The 26,694-nt window shown below is 42.4% G+C and overlaps 4 protein-coding genes and 1 non-coding gene across 9 annotated transcripts in view; 3 read left to right on the forward strand and 2 right to left on the reverse strand.

The window, feature by feature from the left end:
- Nucleotides 1-8,792, forward strand: part of adamtsl3 (ADAMTS-like 3) — a 108,757-nt gene extending 99,965 nt beyond the window's left edge. For 2 of the 4 annotated variants that reach the window (XM_085806238.1, XM_085806240.1), the window contains 10 exons: nt 47-257; nt 345-524; nt 1,109-1,262; nt 1,447-2,449; nt 2,569-2,696; nt 4,602-4,701; nt 4,902-5,106; nt 5,805-5,914; nt 6,005-6,225; nt 6,802-8,792. In XM_085806238.1, the coding sequence (XP_085662364.1) occupies nt 47-257; nt 345-524; nt 1,109-1,262; nt 1,447-2,449; nt 2,569-2,696; nt 4,602-4,701; nt 4,902-5,106; nt 5,805-5,914; nt 6,005-6,225; nt 6,802-6,911 (2,422 nt within the window). In that variant the 3' untranslated portion in view covers nt 6,912-8,792. The remainder of the gene's footprint in view (nt 1-46; nt 258-344; nt 525-1,108; nt 1,263-1,446; nt 2,450-2,568; nt 2,697-4,601; nt 4,702-4,901; nt 5,107-5,804; nt 5,915-6,004; nt 6,226-6,801) is intronic. The other 2 variants (XR_015038199.1, XM_085806239.1) reach the window with 2 other exon arrangements.
- A 1,216-nt stretch (nt 8,793-10,008) lies between these two features.
- On the forward strand, nt 10,009-14,376 carry LOC146969614 (NACHT, LRR and PYD domains-containing protein 3-like). Its single transcript, XM_085806241.1, has 6 exons — nt 10,009-10,402; nt 11,159-12,881; nt 13,106-13,189; nt 13,326-13,409; nt 13,868-13,945; nt 14,026-14,376. The coding sequence occupies exons 1-6, from the start codon at nt 10,090-10,092 to the stop codon at nt 14,330-14,332; spliced, it is 2,589 nt and encodes an 862-aa protein (XP_085662367.1). The 5' UTR covers nt 10,009-10,089; the 3' UTR covers nt 14,333-14,376.
- A 261-nt stretch (nt 14,377-14,637) lies between these two features.
- trnai-aau (transfer RNA isoleucine (anticodon AAU)) lies at nt 14,638-14,711 on the reverse strand. Its single transcript has one exon. It is a non-coding gene; the product is annotated as a tRNA-Ile (tRNA).
- A 658-nt stretch (nt 14,712-15,369) lies between these two features.
- On the forward strand, nt 15,370-20,738 carry larp7 (La ribonucleoprotein 7, transcriptional regulator). The gene is made up of 13 exons (XM_085759548.1): nt 15,370-15,483; nt 15,960-16,174; nt 16,720-16,820; nt 16,933-17,016; nt 17,267-17,431; nt 17,550-17,652; nt 17,817-18,122; nt 18,229-18,382; nt 18,505-18,647; nt 19,149-19,258; nt 19,385-19,544; nt 19,792-19,883; nt 20,276-20,738. Exons 2-13 carry the CDS (start codon nt 15,973-15,975, stop codon nt 20,351-20,353), a joined length of 1,698 nt encoding a protein of 565 aa, XP_085615674.1. The 5' UTR covers nt 15,370-15,483; nt 15,960-15,972; the 3' UTR covers nt 20,354-20,738.
- A 430-nt stretch (nt 20,739-21,168) lies between these two features.
- Nucleotides 21,169-23,593, reverse strand: saxo2 (stabilizer of axonemal microtubules 2). 2 transcript variants are annotated; one of them, XM_085758902.1, is made up of 4 exons: nt 23,316-23,593; nt 22,508-22,672; nt 22,217-22,383; nt 21,169-22,136 (listed from the first exon to the last, which is right to left on the reverse strand). In XM_085758902.1, exons 1-4 carry the CDS (start codon nt 23,342-23,344, stop codon nt 21,250-21,252), a joined length of 1,248 nt encoding a protein of 415 aa, XP_085615028.1. In that variant the 5' UTR covers nt 23,345-23,593; the 3' UTR covers nt 21,169-21,249. The 2 variants fall into 2 exon arrangements, with proteins under 2 accessions (XP_085615028.1, XP_085615029.1); XM_085758903.1 differs by lacking the exon at nt 23,316-23,593 and having other exon boundaries at nt 22,217-22,396; nt 22,508-22,666.
- Nucleotides 23,594-26,694: the final 3,101 nt, after the last annotated feature.

Below are 26,694 nucleotides of genomic sequence, written 5' to 3' on the forward strand. Positions count from 1 at the left end.
AATCATTGAGAGTGATATGGTTTAGTGATAACTGCTGTGTTGACAGGTGGGAGACAGGTGAATGGAGTTCATGCTCTGCGACCTGTGGGGTGGGTCTGATGACCCGCTCCGTGGCCTGCACCCACCGACCCTCCCGGGACAGCAACAGGACCGAGGTCCTGAGGGACGAAGACTGTCAAAATCCCAAGCCCAGTCCCGTCCAAGCCTGCAACCGCTTCGACTGTCCTCCGATGTGGGACACCGGCGCGTGGGCACAGGTAAAAGGAAGTTCACCAACTCTAAATGCCAGGCCTCAGCAGTTTGTCTGAAACATCTAGAACGTTGGTGTTTTTTTGTCCCTGCAGTGCTCCCAGAGCTGTGGTGCGGGGGTTCAGAGGAGGCAGGTCCTGTGCAAACAGCGGCTGGCAGATGGCAGCATCCTGGAGCTGCCCGACACCTTCTGCCCCTCCAAGAGCCCCGCAAACCAGCAGCCCTGTGTGAAGAGAGACTGCCCACCTCACTGGGTCACCACCGACTGGTCACAGGTAGACCTCAAATAAAACAGATTGTCTCAACAGATTGTTTATCAGGAATCAGGAATACTGCAACTCAAAGATTTAGTTGAAACATTGGCTGTAATGTATGAACCAAAACATAGAATATTACCAGAAAACCTACAAAAACTGTTTTTAGCTCGGAGGATGAAGAACACAGGAGGAAATTCCATTTGAAACTCCAGTTTGCACGAACAACTTTAAAACAGATGTGGATCTCTGTAGTTGGAGTCAATTTGTGGAATTCTCAATGTAATGATCTCAAGACCTGTACAAATATTCCAATTCAAGAAAATACTAAAAGAAATAACAATCAGAAGTTATGACAAAAGTAATTCATGACTCACAAACTCTTTTTATTAATGCAAAAAATGTTGGATTCAAACTTTGTTTGTTATGTTTTAATTTGTTTTGTTTTCTTTATTGTAACCCGGGAATAAGAAAGTGTTGTGTTTTGGTGTGTTTATCTGCAAAAATCATGAAATTACCCTGCCTGGAACAAATTTAAAAAAAGAAAAATCGATCATGTACAATCCTAATCGATCATGTTTGTGTCTTAAATATTATCTGTCCAGTGTTCTGTGACCTGTGGAAATGGCATCCAGACCCTCCAGGCCATCTGCAGGAAACAGAGGGGGGATGGGCGATACTGGACCTTAGACCCCAAGAACTGTTCCCTCACCGCTCGGCCCACCAGAATCCGGTCGTGCTCGCTCAGGCTCTGTGAGAGTAAGAAACCCCTCTGTTAAGTTCATTTGTATTTCCAAGAGAGTTGAGATTGACAGAAAGATTTAATATAAAGCAAGAAGCACATCCCACATCCCAGCTGGGTCAGTGGAAATTGATGGAAAATTAAAAACGCAGTATAAGAAATATATTAAGCCATTCGTCTGTTCTGTTCATTTCATCCCAGATTCTATCAAGCCTGAACCCACCATACTGGCCCAGAGGAAGGTCTATATCCAGTGGAGGAAGGGCAAAAAGTTACAGTTGTTAGTGGGCGGCTATGGCTATCTCCTGCCTTGGACGACCGTTGTCCTTCGCTGCCCGACGCGCCACTTCCGCAAAGGCCACATTCGATGGCTGAAGGAAGGGAGGCCTCTGCTGGGCCGCCCACACCTCTCCATAACGCCACAGGGTTATGTGAAGATCCAGCAGGTTCGTGCGTCTGATATTGGAATTTACACTTGCGTCGCAGGCCAAGCACAAGAACATTTTGTCCTACAGATTATTGGCAGCAAGCAGAAGCTCTCCGTTCCAGAGTCGTGGCTCCTCACAGATCGACAACAAAAGGTCGGGCAGCCAGATGTGGCCTCGACGGGAGAGAGATTTCAGGAGCTGCCCATCTCCCTCAACCGATACGACAGCGTCGTCGAGCGTTTGCTTCTGCTCAAAGGCTCGGTCCAAGATGAAAAAGACATTACTGGTAAACCACACTCCAGTGAAAAGAACAGGTCGACCCTAGAGGATGAGAGAGCAAGTGTGGAGTTTTCCAGCCCGGTCGTTCTCATTGCTGATACCCACAGGCTAGATGAGATCATGCACAACCTCTCTGAAGGCCTCGGAGGAGCTCGGGAGGAACAACTCATCGCTCAGTTGCTCAGTGAGCTCACCATGACGCAAGGTGAAAGCAATGACTCTACTCTTCACCCTCCAGAGAGCGCCGAAGCGTCCACGCAAGGGCCGCTTCTTTACAAACCCAAAGTCCTCACCACCAGGCCCAGGAACCCGGTGATGATCCAGCGGCCCAGGAAGGTCGGATCGGCGTCGTCGTCCGAAATGATACTTCACGTCGGAGTGCCGGCTTTGCTGCAGAAACCGGTTGCTAGTTTGGAGTTGAGGTGCGAGGCGCTGGGAAACCCCGAACCGTCCCTAACCTGGACGAAGAACGGGAAAGAGTTGATGTTCAACAGCAGGTTAGAACTGCCCGTCATTGTGGCTGTCTGTGCAAAAGACATCAACAAAATTACAGCTGAGTGGGGTTTTTTTTATACAACTCTCAGATTCAGTGGTTATTTTGTCTTTGTGTTGGCAGAGTAGGCCTGTTGCCCAGCGGTTCACTTCAGATTCAGTCTCCAAGCAAAGCGGACGAGGGTTTGTACACCTGCACGGCCAGGAACCGTCTGGGATCTACAACTCTTTCATCTTGGCTGCAAATTACAGGTAAAATCCATGAGCACACAACTTTGAGAGTATGTTTGCATAAAAACAGCAGGGAAAAACAAACAAACCCTGCATACCATTTTTTTGAAAACCGAAAATGAACTTCACATTCATAAATCCAGGTTAGCGTCATTCCATAGTTTAACTCCAACAACAGATAAACATCTGTCTCTTTTCTAGCTTTTTGTACAACAAATTTACAAACACATCGCAAATTATATAAAAACCTTTGTACACAGACAGGGAGTAACTTTAACTTTAACTTTTTGCATTATTTTATAATAAACCAAGTCATTAAATTTAATAACATGGGATTTCATAAACAATGGATTTGTATGTTCATAGTAACTAGTCTTATTAATAATACGTATGGCTCGTTTTTGTAGGAGGACTATAGCATTTACTGTTGTTTTCCACCACATCGCACTTGTTTGGCAAAAAGAGAAAGTAGTTTACTCTCTCCATGAAGCGATTCATAGTCAGTGATGATGCTGAAGTTGTCATTAAAGGTGTGCAAATATAATAAAAAATGCAGATATTTAGATACGGCATATTACAGTAGCTCTAAATATTGTTCTGAATTTAAGTCATCCTTTTGGGAAATATGCTTATTCACTTGCTGAGAGTTGGATGAGAAGGTTGATACCACTCTGGTGTGAGTTATGCAGCTGGAGCCAGGAGGTGGTTAACTGGGCTCAGCATTAATACAGACAACAGGAGGAAACAGCCAGTCTGACTGTGTGCAGTGGCCTGGCAGCTTCCTTAAGTGCGATACAGCTTCGGTGTGGCTCCATAACGAGCAGATTATGAAGACATTACTGTGAGTTTGCTGAAAAGTGTTTTTGTAGCTACACATACAAATTATATAGTCAGTACTCACCCCAATGTCAAGTCGAGTTTGTCCTAATATACTGTCATGTAGTCCAGTTTACAGTAATTTGTGTTGTTCTTCTGTGGTTCAGACTTTGAGATTCTGGGAAAGCATTCTTCTCAACTGAGAAACACGCACACCCCGGCACAACCACAGACACAAATACAGATACAGTAAGCTTCTGCTGGCTGAGTCAGTGATGGGGAATGTCTGGAGCGTGCCACAGCCCGGGTCACCTATGTGCTGCTCTGTCCTTCGTCTCCTCCGAGCGCAGTAATTCACAAGCTTGCTGCGTCGTCAGAGCACCTCCACTGCGGCTTTCCTGATGCTCCAGCACTTTTCAGCCCCATACGACAACAATTAGAGGTTCCAGGCAGTGTTTCAAAGGAGATTAAGTGGGTGCACCCCACTCGCCTAATCTAAATGGAAAGGATAAAGAGACTTAAAAGTGCTGAGAAATATTCAAACTGCATTTTTTCAAAAATATTTTTAACTCAAGAGTCATTTAAAGGCCGTGTCTGATGGGTGTACCTCTGAAATCTAAAGAATGGGAAGGGAAAGGGGAACTGTAAATAGAGCTCTTTCCCAAGTTTGTGAGAAGCTCATTATTTTGGAACAAGGACAATCCGCCTGCCTGTTCCAACCATGACCCTGTCAATAAGGTAGAGGAAGAAGCTTGGAGCTGCAGGGACTGTAACTGGAAACATATTGAGACATCCAGTAATTTGTGGTAATGTTTAACAGGCTTTAACACATTCTAGTCATTTCATTACAACTAAACTGTTTTCCTCAGTCGTGGATTTATTTCTCTTACGGGAGTTGTTATTTTCTTCAGCATTTTCACTGACTTATTTAGGATCACTCCAGTAAGACATGAAATCTGTTGAGTAGATGTTGACTACCTGATTCCTGATAAATGAAAAGAAACAAATACTGAATAGTGTCAGTGGTACATGGTATGATCCTCCCCTGTTGTGATTTCTGTTAGTATCCATAACAATGACAACAATGTGTTTTCTTTGCTGCACTTTCAGGTGGCAAAGGGAGAAGTTGTAGCAGTATGGGAGTTTGCTCTGAGAGGAGAAACAGCAGCCAAACAGCAGAGCTGTGCCTTGGACAAGGCTGTTCCCTCAGGTACGGTGCTGCTACTACATGGATGTTCCCTCCATCCCATGTAGCATCCTAAAGTCTGATGTGTGCATGTGTCGATCATGCAGATTATGTACAGTAAAGATGATCCCAAGTCTGCTCACAGCTGAGATGATCATCATTTTAGGGTGACTGAAAAAAGCTTTCTCAGACACTGTTTACTTCTTCCTCTGTGGTGGCATTAGGTGGAGAATGGATCCTTGGTCTCCCTGCTCAGCCACTTGTGGGGGCGGGTCCCAGACCAGGGCTGTCCGCTGCATGAGGGGTCCTGAGGGCCGGTCCAGAGAGGTGGAGAGCCAGTACTGCCTGAGCACAGGCAGGAGACCCCTTGATAGCCGGTTATGCAACCTCCTGCCCTGTGCCAGATGGGCCACCACCTTTTGGGGGCCGGTAAGTTCATTTATATTGGAGCCAAACATTGAGTGTAGAATTAAAGGGATAGTTCAACATTTTGGCAAATTTGCCCATTGTCATAATCCTTATAGCCATAGCAGTAGATTTGTTACCTTTATTTGTCGGTGCAAGCTATTTTCAGAACGGCAGAGCAGAGCCGCGAGCTGCTCAGAGCTACGCTACAGAGGCTCATGGAATTTCTTGGTTTCCCTCATCAAACTCATCCAATACACAATCCAACAACTCCAAAACAAACAAGTTGTGACCTGCACATTCACCACGCTATGAGATAATAACAGAACATTATGAGACAGAGTTGTTTTCAAGGTTAATTCATACAAAACCGCTGATGCGCATTCCCGTCGGGGGCAGTTTTTCGACAAGCAGTCTCTGCATTTGCCTCGAAAACAACTTGTCTCGTAGTGATCTGTTATTATCTCATAGCGTGGTGAATGTGCAGGTCACAACTTGTTTGTTTTGGAGTTGTTGGATTGTGTATTTGATGAGTTTGATGAGTTTGATGAGGGAAGTGCTTAGTTCTCTAAAACTACTACTTAACTTCTACTTCACAGAGGCAACTAAATGTGTTGCTCATGTGTTTTACATCTAAATCTTGGGAAAACACACAGGAGGACAGTTTTTTTGTTTTTCAGTTCAACTTGCTTGTAACTTTCATCCATTCTTTCCTCCTGTAGTGTCACGGTCAGTGTGTAGGTCCCAGTCTGGCCACACAGCACCGCCACGTTTACTGCCAGATCACAAACGGTACTAAAGTGCCCTACAGGATGTGCAGCGGACTCCACAGGTAAATCGAGACCTCACCATATGAGCCGATGACTGTCGACGTAGTACTGACATCGATGTCTGATGTGTGTGTGTGTGTGTGTGTTTTCAGGCCCAGCTCTCTAAAGAACTGCTCCACAGACGGCTGCGCTCTCCACTGGCGCGTGGGACCGTGGACTCAGTGCACCGCCACCTGCGGTCGCCACGGCTTCCAGTCGCGCCAGGTGACGTGCGCGCACCGCCGGACCGGCAAGGCCACGCGCGAACACCACTGCATGTGGAGGCCGCGCCCCCCCAGCTGGCAGCGCTGTAATATTTTGTCCTGTGGAAGAGGTGAGAAACCGTTGGAGCACTGTGAAAGAAAGACTTGAAGATGTGAAAGCGATCTTCACTTTGTTATTGAGAACTGTGTTGATGATGATTCATGTGTAAATTTCCCCCGAGGAGCATATTTTTAGAGGTGGAAAACTAACCTTCACACTATTTTTGCTGTCAGTCCCAGCCTATGACACAAAGACATTGATAGAATATTTCTGTGGTCTTGTCCTAAATAGATTATTTTAAAGAATAACCTAGATTCCCTTAATGGGAGTGTAAAAATCCACTGTGTACATAGTTTCAGTTTCATGTGCAGAGATTTGAGGATACGCTTTTCACTTGTGGTACTCAAAGCGCTGAAAAATTACCTTGGAAAATTCCACTTACCTGCTTTGTATTTGGATATCTGAAATCCTCTTTACATAAAACTGAAAAGGGCTTCGCTAGGAAACTTTTTGTGGTTTTGGTTTTCATTTTTCATTTAATGTAATGGCTTAACCCATGGTGTTTCCACTCACAGTGCTCTGTCTTGGAAAATGATTAGGCCTACAGCGAGTATGTGTAGTAGTGTAGTTTCTCTGTGTATTCCAGCAGGAGAGTGTCGAGACAGCACAAGGTACTGTGAGAAGGTCCGACAGCTGGAGCTCTGCCCGCTGCCCCAGTTTAAGAGTCGCTGCTGTCACTCCTGCCGAAACACCTGAGCCGGGGGGAGTGAGATGAGGGCTGTGGACAACCTGGATAGGTCAGGGAAGGTGCCAACAGAGACTTGAAAACCTCTATGCCCCATCCTAACGCCAACGACTGTCTTGGATGAACGGTGTAGGCTGGGGATACCAGAGAGTAGAGGAATGTGTGGACGGTCGTACCTGGAGTGGCTGTGATGTACTTTCCTCAAAGATGTCATGTGTGGGTTTGAATTAGAAAGTATTGTTTTGAGAGGAGTGACGTGTCAGTTAATGAAGGCTTCAGCTTTACTTTACCTTTTTTTTTTTTTTTTTTTTTAAATCTGAAGTTCATTTTCAACAACTTTCCTAAATTATGCAAAAGTGAGGTAGACACATTTCCATTGTGAGTAATAGAGACTTGTGGTGACTGCATGGTTGCATAACAGGAAACTCTCATAAAGAGGCGTTACACAAGACCTGTCTGCATTAATGCAATGTGCTGTTGTTTCAGGGTTTTCAAAAAAAGAGAGAGGAGCCACCATGTTCTACTGTAGCACCGCCTCACCGTCTCAAATAGGGTGCACATTATCATGCAACTAGCATGCAATAGCATTAGCATACAATAGAGAAATACACTTTTGAACCTGCTGCCCGGGGATTCTGGGTAGACCGCTGAGTTTGTGATAACCACTGGATAGTTGTGTGTTTGCCTTTATTGCAATGGTCTCTCAAAACAGTATTGTTACATAGTTTAGATACTAAATGAGCTTTTATTAATGCGGTGTGGGTATACTCTTGTTTCAAACTGAAATACAGCATAGTGCTGTATACAAATGGGAAATAGCTAACATGACTAAAAAGCCTAGTATTTAATAAAAGGTATACATTTGGTATTAGCCACCTGGGAAATAGATCATGATCTGTGCTACCATTTTGGGTCATTAATTAGCACGTGTTGACAGCAGAGATTGGTCAAGTCATTTAAAGAGGAAAGGAATTAGGATCGCAGATGTTTTTCCTGCATTTTTGGCAGAATAGAAAGTAGGACAAAGATTTATCTCGCATGGGTTGCACTAATGGAGGTGTATGACTGAAGCAAGTCAGTTTTTTGTTTTGTTTTTTTGTTTTTTTGGAGATTTTGCACTCAACTCATCCAAGTCTTTGTTAAGAACATGGCTTGTAGAGTTTTTGTATCTAGTTTGTAAGGTTACATTGTCTATACATGTTGTCTTCTTGATTTTGATATTTCTTGTAAAGATATTTGTTTCAATGTCTCTTAACCACTTTGCAACGTTACAGCACGTTACAAATCATATTTTTTGCTCTAGTTTGATATTGTAGGGAGAAAAAAAACAATTACATTTCAGTACATAAAGTTCTTATGTAAGTTTTCTTCTTAGGACAGATTTCAGTGTGAGTTGAGCTTAAAATATGTAAACATGACCTTTGTGTCATATTTGGATATAGGAAAAAAAATAGTTGGAAACTTTTTAAAGATCATAATTAATGTACCACAATTACATTATTGCAGTGGGTTTGCACTTTTTGATATTATATCCTGGGTTTAAACAATGCTTCATCATCAAGCACCACACATACCCATGCTTTAGGAGACTACTTGGCCTTTCATTGAGGTGTGATTATTTGATTTTATGAGAGGAAAACATCATCAACATGTTACTTATGCTCTTAACTTATGTAGATATTTGTCTCGTCTTTTAACTATTTATTTCATTGTGTGTTCTTGTGCATACTTTTTGTAAATAATTACAGGGGTGGGTTTTAAGTATTCATTTCCCAACAGCTGGTAGTATTTGATGTGCATGCAATGGGGACCCTCTGCTGGTGACTTGATGTGTTGCTGTCTGCTCATGCCTGGTTTATCATTAAATAAAACCAAATACATTCCTTTCATAATCTGTGTATTGTCATTATCGCTCCTTATTTATTTTATGCTTTTTTAAACAAAAAAATCTGACCTCTATTTATGTTTGTCTGTAGGAGGTCAGGCTGTCAATCTCAGTGTGCCTGTCATTTGCAGATGAGTGTGCATGAGAGTGTAAATGTTCTGGGACTGGAATCTCTGACAAATGTCCTGACCTGAGCACATCAGTCTAGGAATACATTTCTCTCCCAGTCCAACTCTGGTCTATAGTGGGGAGACCATGGCCTCTAGTCACACTTGTTGCTTTCACTTCAACTTTTTGTCCTCAGAACATCAGTCACTCAATTGAAAAGAGTAATCATTGTATCACCCTAAATGGATGATCTTTAGTTTTTCACTCATTGGGTTATGAATGGAGTACATAATAAATAATAAAAACAAGTTGCCCTACTGTATCATGAGTTAAGTTATCACATTGTATTTTCAAGAAGAAACTCCTCAATCCCTTTGACTTTGTGCTGGTGCTGGTTGTTTTGGAACTATTACCCTTCAACCACATTAGATTTAAAGTGAAAATATGACAAAAATAGAAGTTTTCCATCCTCATTTTGAAGACAAAAGTCTGACTTTTTTGAGAAAGACTAATCAGTGCAGGTGCTTCATGTCACAACTTCATGTTTCTGTTCTGTTACAGTATGTGATAGCCTATACCAAGCTAACTTTAGTACAGGACTGTGGTTGATGTGTCACACTACACCTACACTTCCCCATATTCTATGTAAGTAATAACATCATTGAACACAGTCGCTAATCATAGTTTTATGACCTTAATAGTTCTGGGATTTCTAAGGCGAAGTGCCTTAGGTCACAGTCAATTATGTCACATGTAAAGAGCTAAATAGCTGTGAAGTGACACATGTCACACACTGTTGGATTTTCACTCCATGGTCAGCTAGATATGACCAGTGTGACAAGATCCCCTGGTCTCCCCTACAACAGCTGGAATTTCTGTAAGTACTCTATTCTTGTAATTACAGCTCTAGCAACACATTAAGGGTGCATGTATATAAAATAGGAGGCCCCTCTATGATCCAGAAAAACAATTGAACTTTGTTTTGATAGTGAAGGTGACGCCTCACATTATATTAAAGGCACTTCCTCATTCAGTTCACTCAGCTTCTCCATTCAGTCACACCAGAACTTCAGAGTGATGGGAGGAAATCACTTTACGATGTGCAATTTAAGTCTGTGATTCAAATTGGCATCATCAGAGGATCACAACTGGACTTCTCTGATTGGTACTGGGGATTATTTCAGAGTAGTCACAGTATGGTGGAAGATGATGGTTGTAATTCTGGTTTGAAAGCACTCAGGCTTCTGCGAGTTTCCCTTGTGGATGAACTAGAAGGTCGCATTGACTCTCTGCTGGAGAGTTTAGTAAGTGGAGAGCTGTTCACTCAGGATGACCGCGAGGATGTGCTGTGTCAGTTGGGGCCTCGGGCAAGAGTAAGGAAGGTGTTGGACATCCTGGAGTGTAAAGGTGAGGAAGCAGCCCAGGTTTTTTTCTTCATCAGCAGTCATCATGAGCAAGAGGCAGAGAGGCACTCCAAAGGACTCAACTCACATCAGCATCAGCCTGCAGGTACGTAGTCAAACCTAAAACTATTACTGCTAAAATGTTGTAGTAGTGCATTTCTTTACACTGTTTACTGGTGCTGTCATTTGTTCATTATTGTGGCTAAAATAATTGAAGCTAATGATATCATGATAGGGACAACATTGTGTAGGTAGAACAATAATGCAATTCTTCACTCTTGTCATTTTGACTATTGTGTATTATATACTAAAATATAAATGTAGGAAGGTGTTGCCATCATTTAGTTCACTGGGTAGAGCAGGCACCCCATATGCAGAGGCAGCGACCCTGGTTTGATTCCACCGGTGGCCCCTTGCTGTATTATATTCCCCTCTCTCTCTTGGTCTCCCCATTTCCTCTATCTACAGCTGTCCTATCTATTAAAGGCCTAAAAGCCTAAAAGCCCCCCATATGTATATGTATGTGTATGTGTGTTTTTTTAATTGTTCTATGGACCGCCGCTGTGTCCGAAATAAAGTATTGAACTGAATTGAATAGTTAGTTGGAGGGAGAGCACTAAATTCCACATAAAGTTATTTCAATTATTTGACTTCATGGACAGGCAGCCTAATGAACTGATTAACAAAAGATCCATAAAACCTGACATCTGACAAAAAAAATCTGGCAAATCTCATTAATAGTCTCATTAATGCAATATCAAAAGTTCATTTTTAAAATACCACAGCTATGGTCAGTACTGATGTATTGCAAAACCCTTAGTTCGCAAAGGTTTCAATTAGATCAACTTACTTTCTTTTGCAGGATACGATAAACTCATCCAGAAGCATAAGGACGTCCTCAGGCGCAGAAGCGAGAGCATGCTCTTCTACAACACCCGACACGGAGAGAAAATCCTGTTTTCTGAACATTATGTCAATCTCCTGTTAGTCGACGGACACCAGGGCTTGGAGATAAAAAGACACGAGGTGCTGACATTTGGACAAAAGAGACTATCACTGCAGCAGAAGTCGACCACGCACAGGAAAATCGCACCAGCTGAACTCTTCTCAAGCACGAGTAGAAATCGTCCAGTTAAGAAGGTTCTGGTTACTGGTGTGGCTGGCATTGGAAAAACTGTCCTGGTTCAAAAGATGCTGTTTGATTTTGGTGGGAACAAGAACCATCTTGTCTTTGACTTTATCATCCACATGACCTTCAGAGACCTGAATCTGATTGACAAGCCCACAAACCTCCGAGAGCTGGTCTTGAGAAAGAACAGACACCTTGCTAAAAACCTGGACACCGTTTTGGAGAATGACACTAAACTGTTGATTATCTTGGATGGTTTTGATGAATTCAGACACTACAGGAGCTGTGATGTAGACAATTTTGTGACTGAGCCAGATGAAGATGCAGAGTTGGTGGAGGTGTTGGGAAGTCTGTTGCAGGGTGAGCTTCTGCCCAACGCCTCTGTCCTGCTCACCAGTCGACCGGCGGCCATCAACCACATCCCAGTGGGCTGCATCGACCGCTTCGTGCTCATCGCTGGCTTCTCCTTGGCCGAGGTTCAAGATTTCTTCTTCCGTTATTTCCAAGACAGCGCCCTCGCTGAGCGAATGTTTGCAGTGGTTTCGGCAAATGAGCTGATGCTGACGCTGTGCTACACTCCCGCGTTTTGTTACATTGTGTGCTGCATCCTCAAAGAAAGCAAAGAACTCCACGAAGAAAGTCCCAAAACCATGACGGACATTTATGTGCAGTATCTTGTGGCTTTGATTCACTCTCACACTACGTCAAGGGCTGAAACGTTTCTTCAAGAGGGAAGAGCAGGGGTCACACAGCAGCTGTCTGACGTAGTGCTGAAGTTGGGCCAACTTGCCTTCCAGAAGCTGATGGAGCATCAAACACTGTTCTACAGCAGCGACCGAGATGTTGCAGCGTTAGAGGGATGCAGCCTTGTGAGCACCTTTCTGGACAAGACAGTGGCGCAGCAGCCCGGCTGTACCGAAGAGGTTTACTCCTTCGCACATCTCACTGTTCAAGAGTTCTTTGCTGCACTTTACTGTGCAGTGAGCCACAACCCTTTACCTGATGCACTGCAGAACCATGCAGATCCTGGAGAGACGACCAACAACGGACACTTGGACCTTTTCAAACGCTTCCTGTATGGAATCCTTTCTGAACGCAATGCCAGTCTTCTGTCAAGGCATTTAGGGTTATGTCATCAGAGAGAAAAAGTGGAGACCTATCGCCAGAGGATCATCAGAGAACTTACAGTGCTCTGCAATGATGGGAATAATATCCTCAATCACCTACACTGCCTGTTCGAGCAACAGGACCCCTCACTAGCCCTTGCTGTGCAACCAGAGCTGATTCGAGTTAACGTTAGTGATGAAACACTTTCACAAATGGACTACCATGCAATCAAGTACTTCCTAAACCTCACAAAGGGCAAAATATACGAGCTGGATTTAACAGGAACTGGAGTCGGCTGTGAGGCCCTCAGAGATTTGCAGCCCCTGCTGATTAGATGTGAGAGACTTTGGTGAGTTCTGGGTGAAAATTTGATTTTGTTTTTAACTATCTCTTTGTCTTTTTTTTTAATCTGTGCAGATACTTTAGGTTTCACATCCTGTTCTGAATGTGCCCAATTACTGCCACCTTTGCCTTTCTTTTCCCCTTTTTATTAAAAGATTGAGAAGTGATGACATCGTTGGACCGTGAAACATATAGTGACTTATGCACTGACATCACTGTTCTCCTTTCAAGGCTCGGAGAAAACAATCTAGACATGGACACAGTTCAGGTCATTGCTGATGTGCTGCAAGTGTCAGACAGTCTAACACACCTAGGGTGAGTTTATTATTTCATGGATATAGGAAAATAAAAATCCATGCTCAAATAAAGAATATAAACTGGTCTTTGTCTGTTTCTGACTCAGAGAAAAATACCCCTAGATGTTTTTCACAGTTTCTGTTACCAATTTTAGAATTGGATGGTCAAACGTTGGTGATGATGAACTTCTGGTTCTTTCGAGTGCCATACGGATTAAAAAAAAGCTTGAAGAATTATGGTAAGACACGCATGTAAGCAGACTGACAAGTGGTTAACAATTATGTTGCTAAAAAAAATTGGGAGATGAAAGCCCTATGGTTTATGTCCAATCTATTAAAATTACTGTTTGGTAACATTTCCTCCTCCAAACCAGACAATTGATTCCCAGACTGTGGTCTTTCATTCTTCATTACTTGAATGAGTAATTTAAGGGTATTTGTTATTAAAACATTAAACACTGACATATCTTCCATGGATATTTATGTCAGAATCAAGTGCAAACACTGGACATTATGTCAGAGAGAAAGTCGAATACATTTAGAAAAATGTATGTACTGTATGTAGGCTTTGTATATCTAAATATAGCTAGTTTTCTGTCTTCAGTTCACACAGGGGAGGGGACACGGGTGGTGAACATAGTTATGTTATTGTTTGGGTGTAAAACACTGTTGTGGACGAGTTGTGTTTTCCTTACAGGATGGAGGGAAACCAGGTGAGCTCCAGAGGTCTACTCTCACTTGCTGAGTTGACCCCTTATCCTCTGAACAAAGTGGTGTGAGTATATTTCTCTTTCTTTCAATAAACAGTATATTAAAACTTGTTCTAAAGCACCCGTTGATTCCCTCTCTGTGCAGGGCCATCTGGAATGACCTACCAGAGTCCGGGTGCACCCAGGAAAGCATTAGTGTGAACTTCACAGATGACGAGATGTGGGAGTCATGGGGGGAATGGGTCTTCAAACGGTGTGAGGTCAGCAGCAATGAGAAACTAGTGACGGTACTCCATAAAGTGTGTAAGGTATCGGTCCACTGCTTAGAAGCCCAGTGGGCAAAGACGTTCTACAAAAGACTCTCACAGCTCATCAAGCACAGGATTGAGTTCTGCACTGAGGACGACATGTGCAAGAAGCTCAGGAAGTTTGGAAATGTTCTGAACCTCTGACAGAGAAAAGTCTTTTCTCACCCCAAGGCAAACACTAATTTATACAGATTGACATGGTATAATGATTTAATGCTGCAGAAACACTAAATGAAAAATATAGTGGAGGCCTGCTCCCACAACATGATTAGCTAATTAAATAATTTTCCTCAAAACATATTATAAAGACAGTCTCGGCTATGTAGACTGTACACTTACAGGGGTACATGTTTCATTGTTGTCCTTCTTTGTTTCCCTTAGAGAAAGTACTGACTCGAGAAAATGAATATGGCAACTCATTGTTAATTCTACAGGACAAAAACAACTATTGGCCCGTACGGGGATCGAACCCGCGACCTTGGCGTTATTAGCACCACGCTCTAACCAACTGAGCTAACCGGCCATGTTTTCCTGCGTCAAAGCTTGTCTTTATAACATCGATCTTCTCATATTCATACAAATTCCTTGATGATGTTAACGAGCTCATATACCATGTTTGGAAACGTATTACTTTTATTCAGACCATGGATGTATTGTCTTATAATAGATCCATGATTCAGACCCTTTCAGTCCCCTGTTCCTCATTTTTCTCTGGAGCATTGCTCTCAGTACCCGGATACGGCTATGAAGTGGATACTTCCAAATAAAAGCACATAACCACATGCAAATCAACTAGCCTATTTAAAAAGACACTGCATTTATAATAATATTAACATATAGGCTACAGCATAATATATTGTATCAAGACAGTTCGACAATGAAGTTATTTTTGTTTAACGTTTATTTATGAATGTATTTTGGTATTGATGTGTTTTCTATTTATTTTGATTTATAGCATGAGTGCATCAGCTTTCTTTGAAGAACATTGTAATTCCGTTGTTATATTTGTAACGCACTACTTTTACAAAATCAAATGGGACACATTGTAAATTGTGAACAACTGTCAATAAAATGTTGTAAACTTTAGACGGGTCCGTGTATTTGAGATTTTATTTTGAAAAACACTTCACGGAAGTTGTGGCCTGTACCGTCATAGATATATATACGTTTATATATCTATGCTGTACCGTCGTATGACGCGTTTATTGTGCGACGTGTGACCGGCAGGCTACTATTTTATGTTATTTTTCTGCGCGTTAAGCAGCAAACTGGACAATTTCCTCTTCACATACTGAGTGAGTTGTGTTATTTTTGTGTCATTTGTATTTTAAGTGAAGGTCGGGCGGACTTTGAAATGCAGTGGGCATGACTGCAGCATTTTAAAAAATGTCACGACCCGCGAATTGACGTACTAACTTCGACAGCAGTTTGCTAAAGGTAGTGAAGATAGCTAACAGACATGAAACATGCACTGCCAACCCATTGAGGAGGAAAGTGAAAGGAAAATGAAGTTCTTTTTATTTCGTTTTTCATATGTAACGTTAATAATAAAAATTTCAGATAATCATAACAATAATAATTAATGATAATTAAATGTTTAAATCCCCCGTGAACCATCACCTTATAATTTAGAAAGATGAAGGATGCTGTAAATTTAAAATGCATCAACCGATCAATGTGTGAAATAAAGTTAGATAACTATAGATAAACACTGGTAAAAAATAAAAATAAATAAATGGACACAACTGTGTGTTTCTGGCCTGTGTTTCAGTTCCACCCACAGGATGATTGACACAGAGACAGGAACAGACGATGCTGGAGACGCAGAGGCCAGGAATAAGAAAAAAGAAACAGAAAAGAAGAAGCGGTCCCGAGTCAAACAGCTGCTGGGTGATGTGAAGAAGCAGGTGGAGTTCTGGTTCGGGGATGTCAACCTCCACAAAGACCGCTTTCTCAAAAAAATCATAGACGAGTCAGATGATGGATGTAAGTGTCAACACAGCTCAGATACACCACTTAAGCCATAACTGTAGCTCAGACTTTTAAAAGATAGGTTTGGATTGACTGTTATCTTAGTGAGATACTCTGATGCTTAAATCAGTCCTGTTCATGCTCATTTATTTGATATTTTCTTAATGCAGTTACACTACAAAAGAAGTGGGCAATATCCACAATCAGTACAAAAAAGCACTCTTCAGCAGAAACTGAAGAACAGTTAAAGTTAGCCAAAGAAATCTTCCAAAGATACTCCGCCATAATGAAGTGTGAAGTACCCTCTCTACATTACTTTTCTGAGCTGCTGCTGTAGTGGGATACAGTCTCTCACCCTCACAAAGGTTTGAAATTGAAAGAATAGGAGTGATTACAATGGCCAACAACAACAGTCTGATATAATATGATATAATGTGAGTGGGATATTTTATGACAGAAAAATCTGAACTTATCCTTTAATGCAAGTGCTGACATGTAGGCTTCTGATATTATATTGTCGACCAAACCATCTAATGTAATATGTTAAATGTGTCTTTTAGATGTTGATATATCTGTGTTGGCGAGCTTCAACCGAATGAAAAAGCTGACAACTGACACCAAGCTGATTGCGAGAGCACTGAAAAACTCATCTGTAGTTGAGGTACTGTGTGATTCTCATAACTGTCCTATTTTATTACTATTATGAAAAATGTTTTCATAATTGAAATCAATTTACACTTCCAAAAACTAAGTTGCTGTGTTTTGGGTTTCAGGTTAACCTGGAAGGCAATAAAGTACGGCGTCAGTTTCCAGTTGGAAACATCCCAGACAACACAGACAGCCGCACAGTGTATGTGGTAAGAAATGTTTTCTGTTGTCTTCAGTCCAAGTGTTTAATTTTCTCAAGAATATCAAGAATAGAGGAGATCCACATTAAACCTCAATGCACCATTTGATTATAGCTCTCATCTACGAAGATTTATATTGAACTCTTTTCTGTGGAGAAACCCCACACACTCGCATATTCACAAATCTACCTAGACGGATAAGTTGTTTTGGATAACATAATAATACAGTTCTGTCTCCCTCTCATTTTCTCCTCTCAAGGAACTTCTGCCCAAGGATGTGACCCACAGCTGGATAGAAAGAGTGTTCACAAAATGTGGCGATGTGGTTTATGTTAGCATCCCCAGGTACAAGTCTTCTGGTGATCCCAAGGGATTTGCGTTTGTAGAGTTTGAGAAAGAAGAACAAGCACAAAAGGCCATAGAGGTGAAACTTATTATCGGATATTTCAGAATAGCCTGAAACATGTGATAATTAATGTCAGTCCAGTGTTTATTTTTAGCCAGAAGAAAACTCAGGGGGATTTTTGTTCTCTTTGAAATAGATGCTGAATAATCCCCCTGAAGATGCTCCCAGGAAACCAGGGATTTTCCCCAAGACGAAAAGTAGAAAGCACCTTCCTCTGCCGTCTGACAATCCTCCATCAGGTACAATTCATTAGACTCTAAAAATGATTTCTTTTTTAATGTCACTGTTTCTCTGTCAGTTAGAAAGACTTATGAGAAATCTGCTGCTGGTGTCGTATCAAGAATAAGGCTATCGGTGAGATTTGTTGTGGTCATTCCCGCTTCTTAACATTCACAAACTGTAGGTGAAGAAGAAGAGAAGAAAAAGAAAAAGAAGAAGAAAAAGAAAGAAGGCGCCACAGTGCCAACACCTGCAGAAGAAGCCAAAGAGCAGGTGATGGACGCAGAGCCCTCAGAGGAAAAGAGGAAGCACTCGGCAGCAGTGGATTTGGAGGCAGAGATGGCCAGCGCTCAGAAGACACCGGGGAAATTGTCTGAGAAAAAAAGACGACGGTCTCAGACGGTGGAGGCGTCGGATGGTGATTTACCAGCTAAGATAAGAAAAACCAGTGAAAGTGAATCAGAAAGGAAGGAGAAAGATGAAGAGACTTGTAAGTCATCACATTATGACACTTTCCACTCTTGTCGCCTCTGTTTTGTATGATGAGTAATGAAACCACCAGCTTGTTGTTGTGTTAACTCTGTGATTCCTCTCAGATCCATCCACTCAGAGCGACACGGACAGAGGTGTGGAGGAAGGGAAAGAAAACAGGGATGACTCAGCAGTTAAAGCAAAGAGGAAGAGAAAAAAGAAACACAAGGAGAAGCTGAAAATCGGAGAGGAAGTCATCCCACTACGAGTTCTATCAAAGTAAAATCCTACATCCCGTTTTTATACATACATCAGTACATCAGTATTTCATAAATATGGGAACATTCCTGCAGAACGACAGTGACATGAATATCTCTCTTCCTCCTTTTGTCCACGTGAAGGAAAGAGTGGCTGGAACTGAAGGAGGAGTATTTGACCCTGCAGAAGCGCAGCATGGCGTCCCTGAAGAAGTGCATGAGCAAGATTGATCACAAGGAGCACAAGAGTGTGATGGAGACAGATAATGATCCACAGGATGTAAAAAGTGAGTTTTACCTCCACTATACCCAGTGATAATTAGAGATGCACAGATCTGAAAATGGCCCAGATATAGACTATAAAACTAGAAATGATATCGGATAATGGGGTTGATCCATGTCACCGATCTGTTCACTTCAGTTTATTAATTCAACAGTGGTATCGGATCGCATCAGGTATCAGCCGATACGCTCAGCCCATGTATCGGCATCACCACTGCGACTGAAAAACCAGATTGGTGCATCCCTGGTAATAATAGCTCAGATGGACAAAGTGCAGTTAGAATTGGGGAAAACATGACTGATGCAACTTTCTGTGTGACATAACACAAAGACATGAAAGGATTTGTCAGTTCCTTGTTTTTTTTCCCCCTCTACTTTCACATTCTCGGTTCTTTTCAGCGGTAAAATGTTGCACTGAGAGTTTCAGTTATATGAGTGAAGATGACATTTGTAGGTCAAACAACATTTACACAAGCTTGCGTGTTTATTGTTTGTCTTTTATCTAGTAAAAAGCGAGAAGAGTGAAAAAGCAGCTAACCTGGGCCCTCAGTTTACCAGTGGTGTCATCATGAAGATCACAGACAGCAAGCCGCTACCAGGGAGAAAGTTCCTTAAGGTACAGTGCAACTCCATACACCCAAGAGCTTTACTGTGGCTGATAGTCTCCTGTCATTTTCTCTGTCATAAAGGTATGAAAGGTCTTAAGTATTTTTTTTATTCCTTCTTTTGTGTGTCTGTGTAGGATGCCTTTAGCAAAATATCCCCAGTGGCGTACATTGACATCTTGGATGGAGATGCTGAGGGTCACATCCGCTTTCACAGCCCAGAAGAAGCCAAGGCCGTTAGTGATGCCAGAGCAGAGCTTCAGAAAACACACAGCTGGAAGCTCGAAATTCTCTCAGGTATGAATTTTTATTTCTGTCTGAAGAGATGCCATTTTATATTTGTGTGGGCTGCACCCCTGCGGTTGAAATGAGCAGAGGATGCGGATGACTGAGTGAGCACAGTCTCCATAATTGATGATGGAGAGAATAAGTTATTGGGACAGACTATCTGCTTGTCTCATGTTCTGTGTTTTTTAAAAAGGTTTCACAGTTGAACTTGGCTTAAGAATTTTCTTTGAAGATTTTTTTTTTCTTAATGTGAAAGGTGACCATGAACAAAGGTACTGGCAGAAGATCCTAGTGGACCGCCAGGTCAAACTCAACCGTCCAAGAGAGAAGAAGCGAGGAACAGAGAAGGTGAGATCACCCTTTAGATATATATTAAAAAACTACACATACACAGACATTATTGTGTCCAGCAATATATTTTGGATCAAATTCTACAAAAAAATATGTGGTTTTTCCAGTGTTTTATTGACATACTGTACATAATAAAGACCTCATATACACTGTTAGATAGAATCATATTCATAGTGTGCACAAAAAGACACATATGTGATTAGAATTGCATATTTTGTAAGCAGCTTATTGAACACTGTCTATGTTTGGATACAGTCTACTACCTGGGATGACTTTGGCCTATAAACACACTCAAGTGACTCCAGTCATGACTCCACTTAAAGCTGTTCCTCTTTTCTTTATCTGCTGTCACATGTGGGTCCTTGTTTTGTTTTCTTCTCACACTTCAGCTCATATCCAAAGCAGAAAAAATCATCATTGCCCGAGCCAAGGAGGCTAATAAGCACATCCGTTTCCAAGAAGACTGATACCTGCCGGAACTAAGTCCTTATTTTTATTTTTTACAACCTTACATGTTTAACTCTGTAGACTTCACGTGATGTGACTGAGGAGACAGTTGGTGATATTGTTTATTTAGCTGGGAGAGAACTAAAAGAGGATTAGTTCAAAATGTCCCTTTGTTTTCTTTTTTTTAGTTTGCACTGGAGCCCCCAAGATAATGTGGAACGCTGCTATGCATATTGACATTTTTTTAATTGACAACCTTTTTTAAAAGAGAAGAGACAATTCTGTATATGGTGTAAATATAACTGATTTGAAAGTGCTCCCAGTCGATAATTATTTCTTTTGAATGATATTTGCCTCTTTGTTTTTATTTTTGTTTTTTATTAATAAAATTTCATCATTTGATGAGAACATTGTTTCCATCTACATCAAAATTGTGCTTCTTATTAAATTCAGTTTATGTGGAGGTAAAAAGTGGTTTCAAATGAAACAAGTGAACAGCCATGACAAACACTGACTTAAATACATTCAGTCTTAAATAATACTTGATGATAAGGAGGTGAGGTAAAATATTTTAAGTAAATACAAAAAAGAGAAAAGAAAACCAAACGTTTACCACCTTCTTCACAGTTATAGACTAGCAGCTGTTTCAGTTGCAAACACACCATAAACTAGAGGGTATATTGTATATTTCACTGTCAGTTAGCGTGCTATATTTAGCTGTTAAACTTTATAAAACCTGTCTGCAAAAGTGAGGGCAATTCATATTCCTTTTAGCAGATTGCATAACACAATCAGATGAGTAGTGGTACAAAAATAGCTGCCATTACATAAGCTCAGTTCCATTTATGGCTTTTATTGATGCAGTGGTACCTGAGGTAGAGTGTGGCGGCACCACACCCTGTCGGTGGCTTGGTCTTTAGGAAGCTTTATTTTCCTGGGACTGACACGGGCCATCGCACATGTCACCGTCGGGCCATGGCCCAGTGGTGGCCCAGAACATGCTGGACTCTTCAGGTCCCGTGGAAATGCACCCAAAGGAAAACACTCCATCGTCGTTAGCTTTCTCTGCAGCCTTACAGATGGAGGTATAGTCGGCCTTCTGGTTTGGTTGAGGATCGGACTGTCTTTGGTTTGATTTGCAAGTCTGGCCCGGCTTACAGATCTTCATGGGCACCTCTAGCTGTCCTTTGTGAACGATGGGGAGGCGTCGCTGGATGCTCCAAGCTTTGTAATCCTCCTTGGTAGTTGTTAGAGGAAGGGGATCCTTGCTTTTCTCTTCCCTTTGCATAGATGGCAGTATTGGCTTGGTGCGCTGGCACTTGTGCGGTATGTAGTCCGCATGTGTGGTGGTGACATATTTGTTGTGATCTTCAGATGGACTGACCACTTTTGCTTTAACTTGCCCGGGGGACTTGGCTGCAGGAGCGCAGGTCTTGAACTGCTGAAAGAATTCCCGGGCTTCGTTAAAAAGATCCTGGTGGAAGTGCCAAGGCCACTTTGGCTCAAAGGAGGATGCGGGTTCAGATGGCATTGATTTGTTGGCCTTGGCCCCGGGCTTCATGGGCTGTGGCCTGGGCTGCATCGGATGGAGGACGTAGTCAGATCTGTAGCTCGTGACGCTCTCGATGGGTTTGCGGTCTTGCTCCTGTGAGTCCGGTTTGGAGTTTGCATCCACCTGGACGGAGTTCTTCAGGGCCTGACCTTTAGAACCATTGTCCATGACAGATAATCCCTTGCTGGCTTTCAGGTTGTCTTGCTGCCTGTACGGCTTTCGTGGGTTTGTACTCCATGCTTGGAAATCATCTGAACAGAGCAGTGAGAGATGATTAGAATCAGGATGTTATCTCTATCTATATCTCTACTATGACATTTAAGTGGCTTACTTTTGTAGACGGTAGTGTAGTCCACCACCTTGGATTCCTGCTGGTCTTCTCTGGAGCAGCTTTGACCGTGTGGAGCACTTTTGCATTTCTGTTGGACCTTGGGTGGCAAAGATGGCTGTGGAGGCTTTGGTGCATTCTGCATCCACTTGTGGGTAAGGTAGACTGATCTGAAACACACACCTATGATGTGAAATTTATTGGTATAACATATTCTAGCTTGTGGTGTTTGGTTTACTGTTCAAACACGTCATACCCCGACTATTCCCCACACACCACGGACAGGGAACTTACTTGAAAAATCGGATGTCATTGCTGGTCCCCTTCAGTGAGTGGTAAGGGTTTTTCAGACTTGATGTCGTGGTCAGTGTTGTGTGGCAGTTGGGATGCAGGAACCTCTCCTGGTACTCGGTGGTTATGGTGGCCCTGGTCTGTGCTCTGGGAGGGCCACAGTGCTTCCTGGACAACAAGACAAATGTATAAAGTTCTGTAGTTTGTGGTTCTTCAATAACACAGTTAGTTGAAATCATGCTGCACATCTCTATCAGCACCTTGAACAGCACAGTGTTTAATGTCAACCCACATTTTCCTTTTCATTCACATCACCTTTCCACATCAAGTCTCCTTTCCATGTGTTAAATGACAGTTTACCTACCTCACACATTCCTTTTTGCACATTTGTATTCATGCACAGCACATTTAACTTTGTACTGTTGCCTATAGTGGTTCCCTGGCTACTTGTTGAGCAATTTGCTCTGATTACTACACAGTGATTAACACAAGTTCAATTAAACTCAGATTTAATAAAATTGTAAAGTGGCAGCAAGTGCTTTTCTAAGTCTCTGAAGTTAAAGCATCTTCACCTTCCCACATAGAAGATCCAATATGAAGCAGATGTTGTGATCCATTTTTTTGATTGACCTTTATTGACAGAGTTGAAATCTATAGCACATGATCAAAACCTTTGCAGGAACAGACATTTGACATGACAATGAAAATAATGTCAAAGAAGACGCGACACAGCACGAGCAGATCTCTGGTATTAGAAACCCACAGCAAAAAAACAGAACAATACAAAAAGCATGATAAAGACTGGGCTCACCTCATAGCTGTGGCTTGTTGACCGACCATCCGTCGTGTCCTGTGCTGCCTGAGCTGGTGGACGTGGTCTTGTTCCTCTCACTGCACCTTTGCGCGTTTGGTCTTTGGTCCCGTGGCTCAGCCTGCTCCGCGGCTCCTGCAGGCCTACAGCACATGAATTATTGACCGGAGGGGACGCGGAGTGTGTGTGTCGGAGGAGAGCAGCATGCAGCGGACCGACAGCTTCTAAAAATAAACACGAATGGATTATTCTCAGATGCAGGCCGTTGTCAAGGCGAAGACGCTGCGTGTGATGATGCGCGTTCTTTTGGCGCGTAAAGAGGATTCCAAAGGGAGGAAATGGAACGACCGCTGTCAAACTGACATTATTGATTGGATTATTAGAATGTCCTGTCAGTGTGTATGTGTGTGTGTGTGTGTTGTTGTTTCATTTCAATATTCCTATGCTGAATATGCAAGGTGCAGCTTAACTTGGCAACGTGACTTGTCGCAGGACTCCATCTGTTACTTTGTAGCCTGGTCCAACAACACAGAATAAGAGAGAGAGAGAGAGAGAGAGAGAGAGAGAGGCTGCAGTGGCAGTGGGCGGTATGAGCCCACACACGTGTACAAACACACAAACACACACACACGATGGGGAGTAAAGGGAGTTGTGACCTTGTGACCTTCCCCTTGGTTTTTACAGACTGATGTAGTCATGGGGATTGTGCCACTCACAGGTGTTGAATTATGGCCTGTTGAAACCATAACAACCAGTGTAGTGTCGTGTTTGTCCACCAGATGGCGCCCAAAGCTTGACGAAAGAGCAACATGTCACTTCTCCTGGAGTGTCTGCTGTTTGAACTCTGATGTTAGATTAGATTGAACTATTATTGTTCTATATAAGTTATTTGTTTTTTGTTTTTTTTCTTTCTTTCATCAGCATTAGAATTATACCCATGTAATAAAAACCAGATGTAACATGAGAGGAAGAAGCTGGTACAGACTATGGCCAGTATTTTGAAGGCCAACTGATATTCATGACATTGCCATATGATTAAAGGGATAGTTCACCCAAAATTCAAATTTCACTCATTATCTACTCACCCTCATGTCGACTAAGAGCTGTGAGAAGTTCCTCCGTCCCTTCTCTGAGTTACGGGGGGGTGGTCCGTGCAGCAGTATTTGTCCATATAATGGTTGTCAATGGATACCAACTTTCTTTGTCCAAAAAGACACACCAAAAAACATCCAAATACCTCCATAGTGCTTGTCTGTAATGTCCCTCTTGTATTGAAGCCCCGACATGAGAAATTGTTCCGCCGGTCATTGCACTGACACAGGAAGAGCAGTGAACTGAGACACTGGGAGCTTCCGCTACAAAACAAGCTTAAAATATAGACTTATTTAATTTTTTTTGGAACAATTTCTCATGTCGGGGCTTCAATACAAGAGGGACATTACAGACGAGCAGTATGGAGGTATTTGGATGTTTTTTGGTGTGTCTTTTTGGACGAAGAAAGTTGGTATCCATTGACAACCATTATATGGACAAATACTGCTGCGCGGACCCCCCCGCAACTCAGAGAAGGAATGGAGGACTCTGAAAATTCTCACAGCCCTTAGTCGACATGAGGGTGAGTAGATAATGAGTAAGAAAATAAATTTGAATTTTGGGTGAACTATCCCTTTAAATATGTAGAGTATTATTAGTCTGTAGTGTAAAAAGTCTGTGAGCCAGTGCTTATTTAGACCAGAGGTCTCCACTGGATGTCAGTTTTGGGGGAGAAATCTGGCATTTCACTTCCCCTGGCTCATGAGACTCATCTGCTCAGGTTAAAGTGGGAATTACATGAGATCATATCTAGCAACAAGAATAACACATGGGCCGTCTGTCCTGCCCACAGGTGCAGAGGAGTTAACAGCAGGAGGAGGGAGAGGCCAAATCAGGTAAAAAGAAAGAATGTGACCTTTGGTTTTGCCTCTTTGCAACAAAACAAAAGACTGTCATTGTTAAAGACTTACCTCTGTTGATTAGATATTGACAGTGTGTTACAGCAATGCAACAATTTGTTATCTCTGAACTGATTTCTCCCACTGGATGTGACACTCCTCATTTGAGAAATTGGGAGTTGTAGTGGTTTAATGTGTGATTTCTAGACAAACCTAAATCGGATTAATGTTGAATAACTTGATTATTTGGAAACATAGGCTACAGAAACTGGTTTGATGGATGGTTAACTCATCCACTCTGATGACCCAGACTCGCGTGCAGTTGTCCCTTCAGACTCCACCCCCATTCATTCGGAGTGGTTTGGAGTGGAGGCGCACATTTTCACAGAGGAGCATTAAAATGCAAAAAGGCTGGAAAGAGGAATCTCAGAATAAGAAGTCAGGAGTGAGGGGAGGGTTGTGGATATTTCAAGTCATTTCCCATTAAGAATTTCTGACTCGACTTCTCTATTCGGTGTCATTCACATCAGTGAGGACAGATCTCGGTGGTGGAGAAAGACAGCTGTGATGTCACTACTGAATAAAGTTTAAAAGCACCTCAAACTTGGAGCAACCATACGCATATCAACTTTATATCACAGCCTAATGCGTCAGAGACGACACTTGTATTTGATGCTGATTGAAGACAGGCGGTGGTGCCAAAGCCCAGTAAATACACTGGATTACCACTGTGCCATTCAAACATATCGTGCAAAAAATGTTTGGAATCATTTCCCACCTCAGCAATTCCAGCCTTTTGGCTCGGGACCCTGCAGTAAAAAGGGAATCACCTTCTCTAACGGGAATAATCGCCCCACATTCCAGTTTCCACGCTGTTCGTGGTTTGGGTGCATTGTCTGTTTGTACTATCACCATAAATCCACGAAACAGATATGAACCAACATCATCATAATCAGAGCTCCGTGCATCAAACGGTCCGGAGGGGAGACAGACTGTGGGATTCACTCGACGCCACAAGGCGCATCTCTGTCTGAGCGCTGCTGGGCTTCTGCGGCTCTCCCCCCTCCACGCGAGATCCACGGAGAGCAGTTTATCAATAAGATATATTCTCTCCTCATAGCTGGACGGTTTATCCAACTCCTGTGTTCACCTAAACCCACAGCACTGGAGATTCCCGTGCGTATTTACGCACCGTATTGAATATGTTAACGTTGCCATACAGTGGTTGCACCAAATGTTTTAGTAAATCCATGAATAACTTATCATATAAAACGTGCTTGTTATTTTTACATTGTCCTTACAATGAACCTTACATTTACAAAACGCAGCTATGAGGGATAATTGCCTTTTTACGCAGCGTTCTGTTGTTTCATAGCAGGAGATCTCACATAACTGCACTTCACGTCTCGACTGACAGAAATTCTACTGGAGGGGAAGAGCGCAGAAAA

This window comes from Trachurus japonicus, chromosome 18 (assembly GCF_045865225.1).
Source record: "Trachurus japonicus isolate A0001 chromosome 18, Traja_1.0".
In the NCBI taxonomy this organism is placed as follows: Eukaryota; Metazoa; Chordata; class Actinopteri; order Carangiformes; family Carangidae; genus Trachurus; species Trachurus japonicus.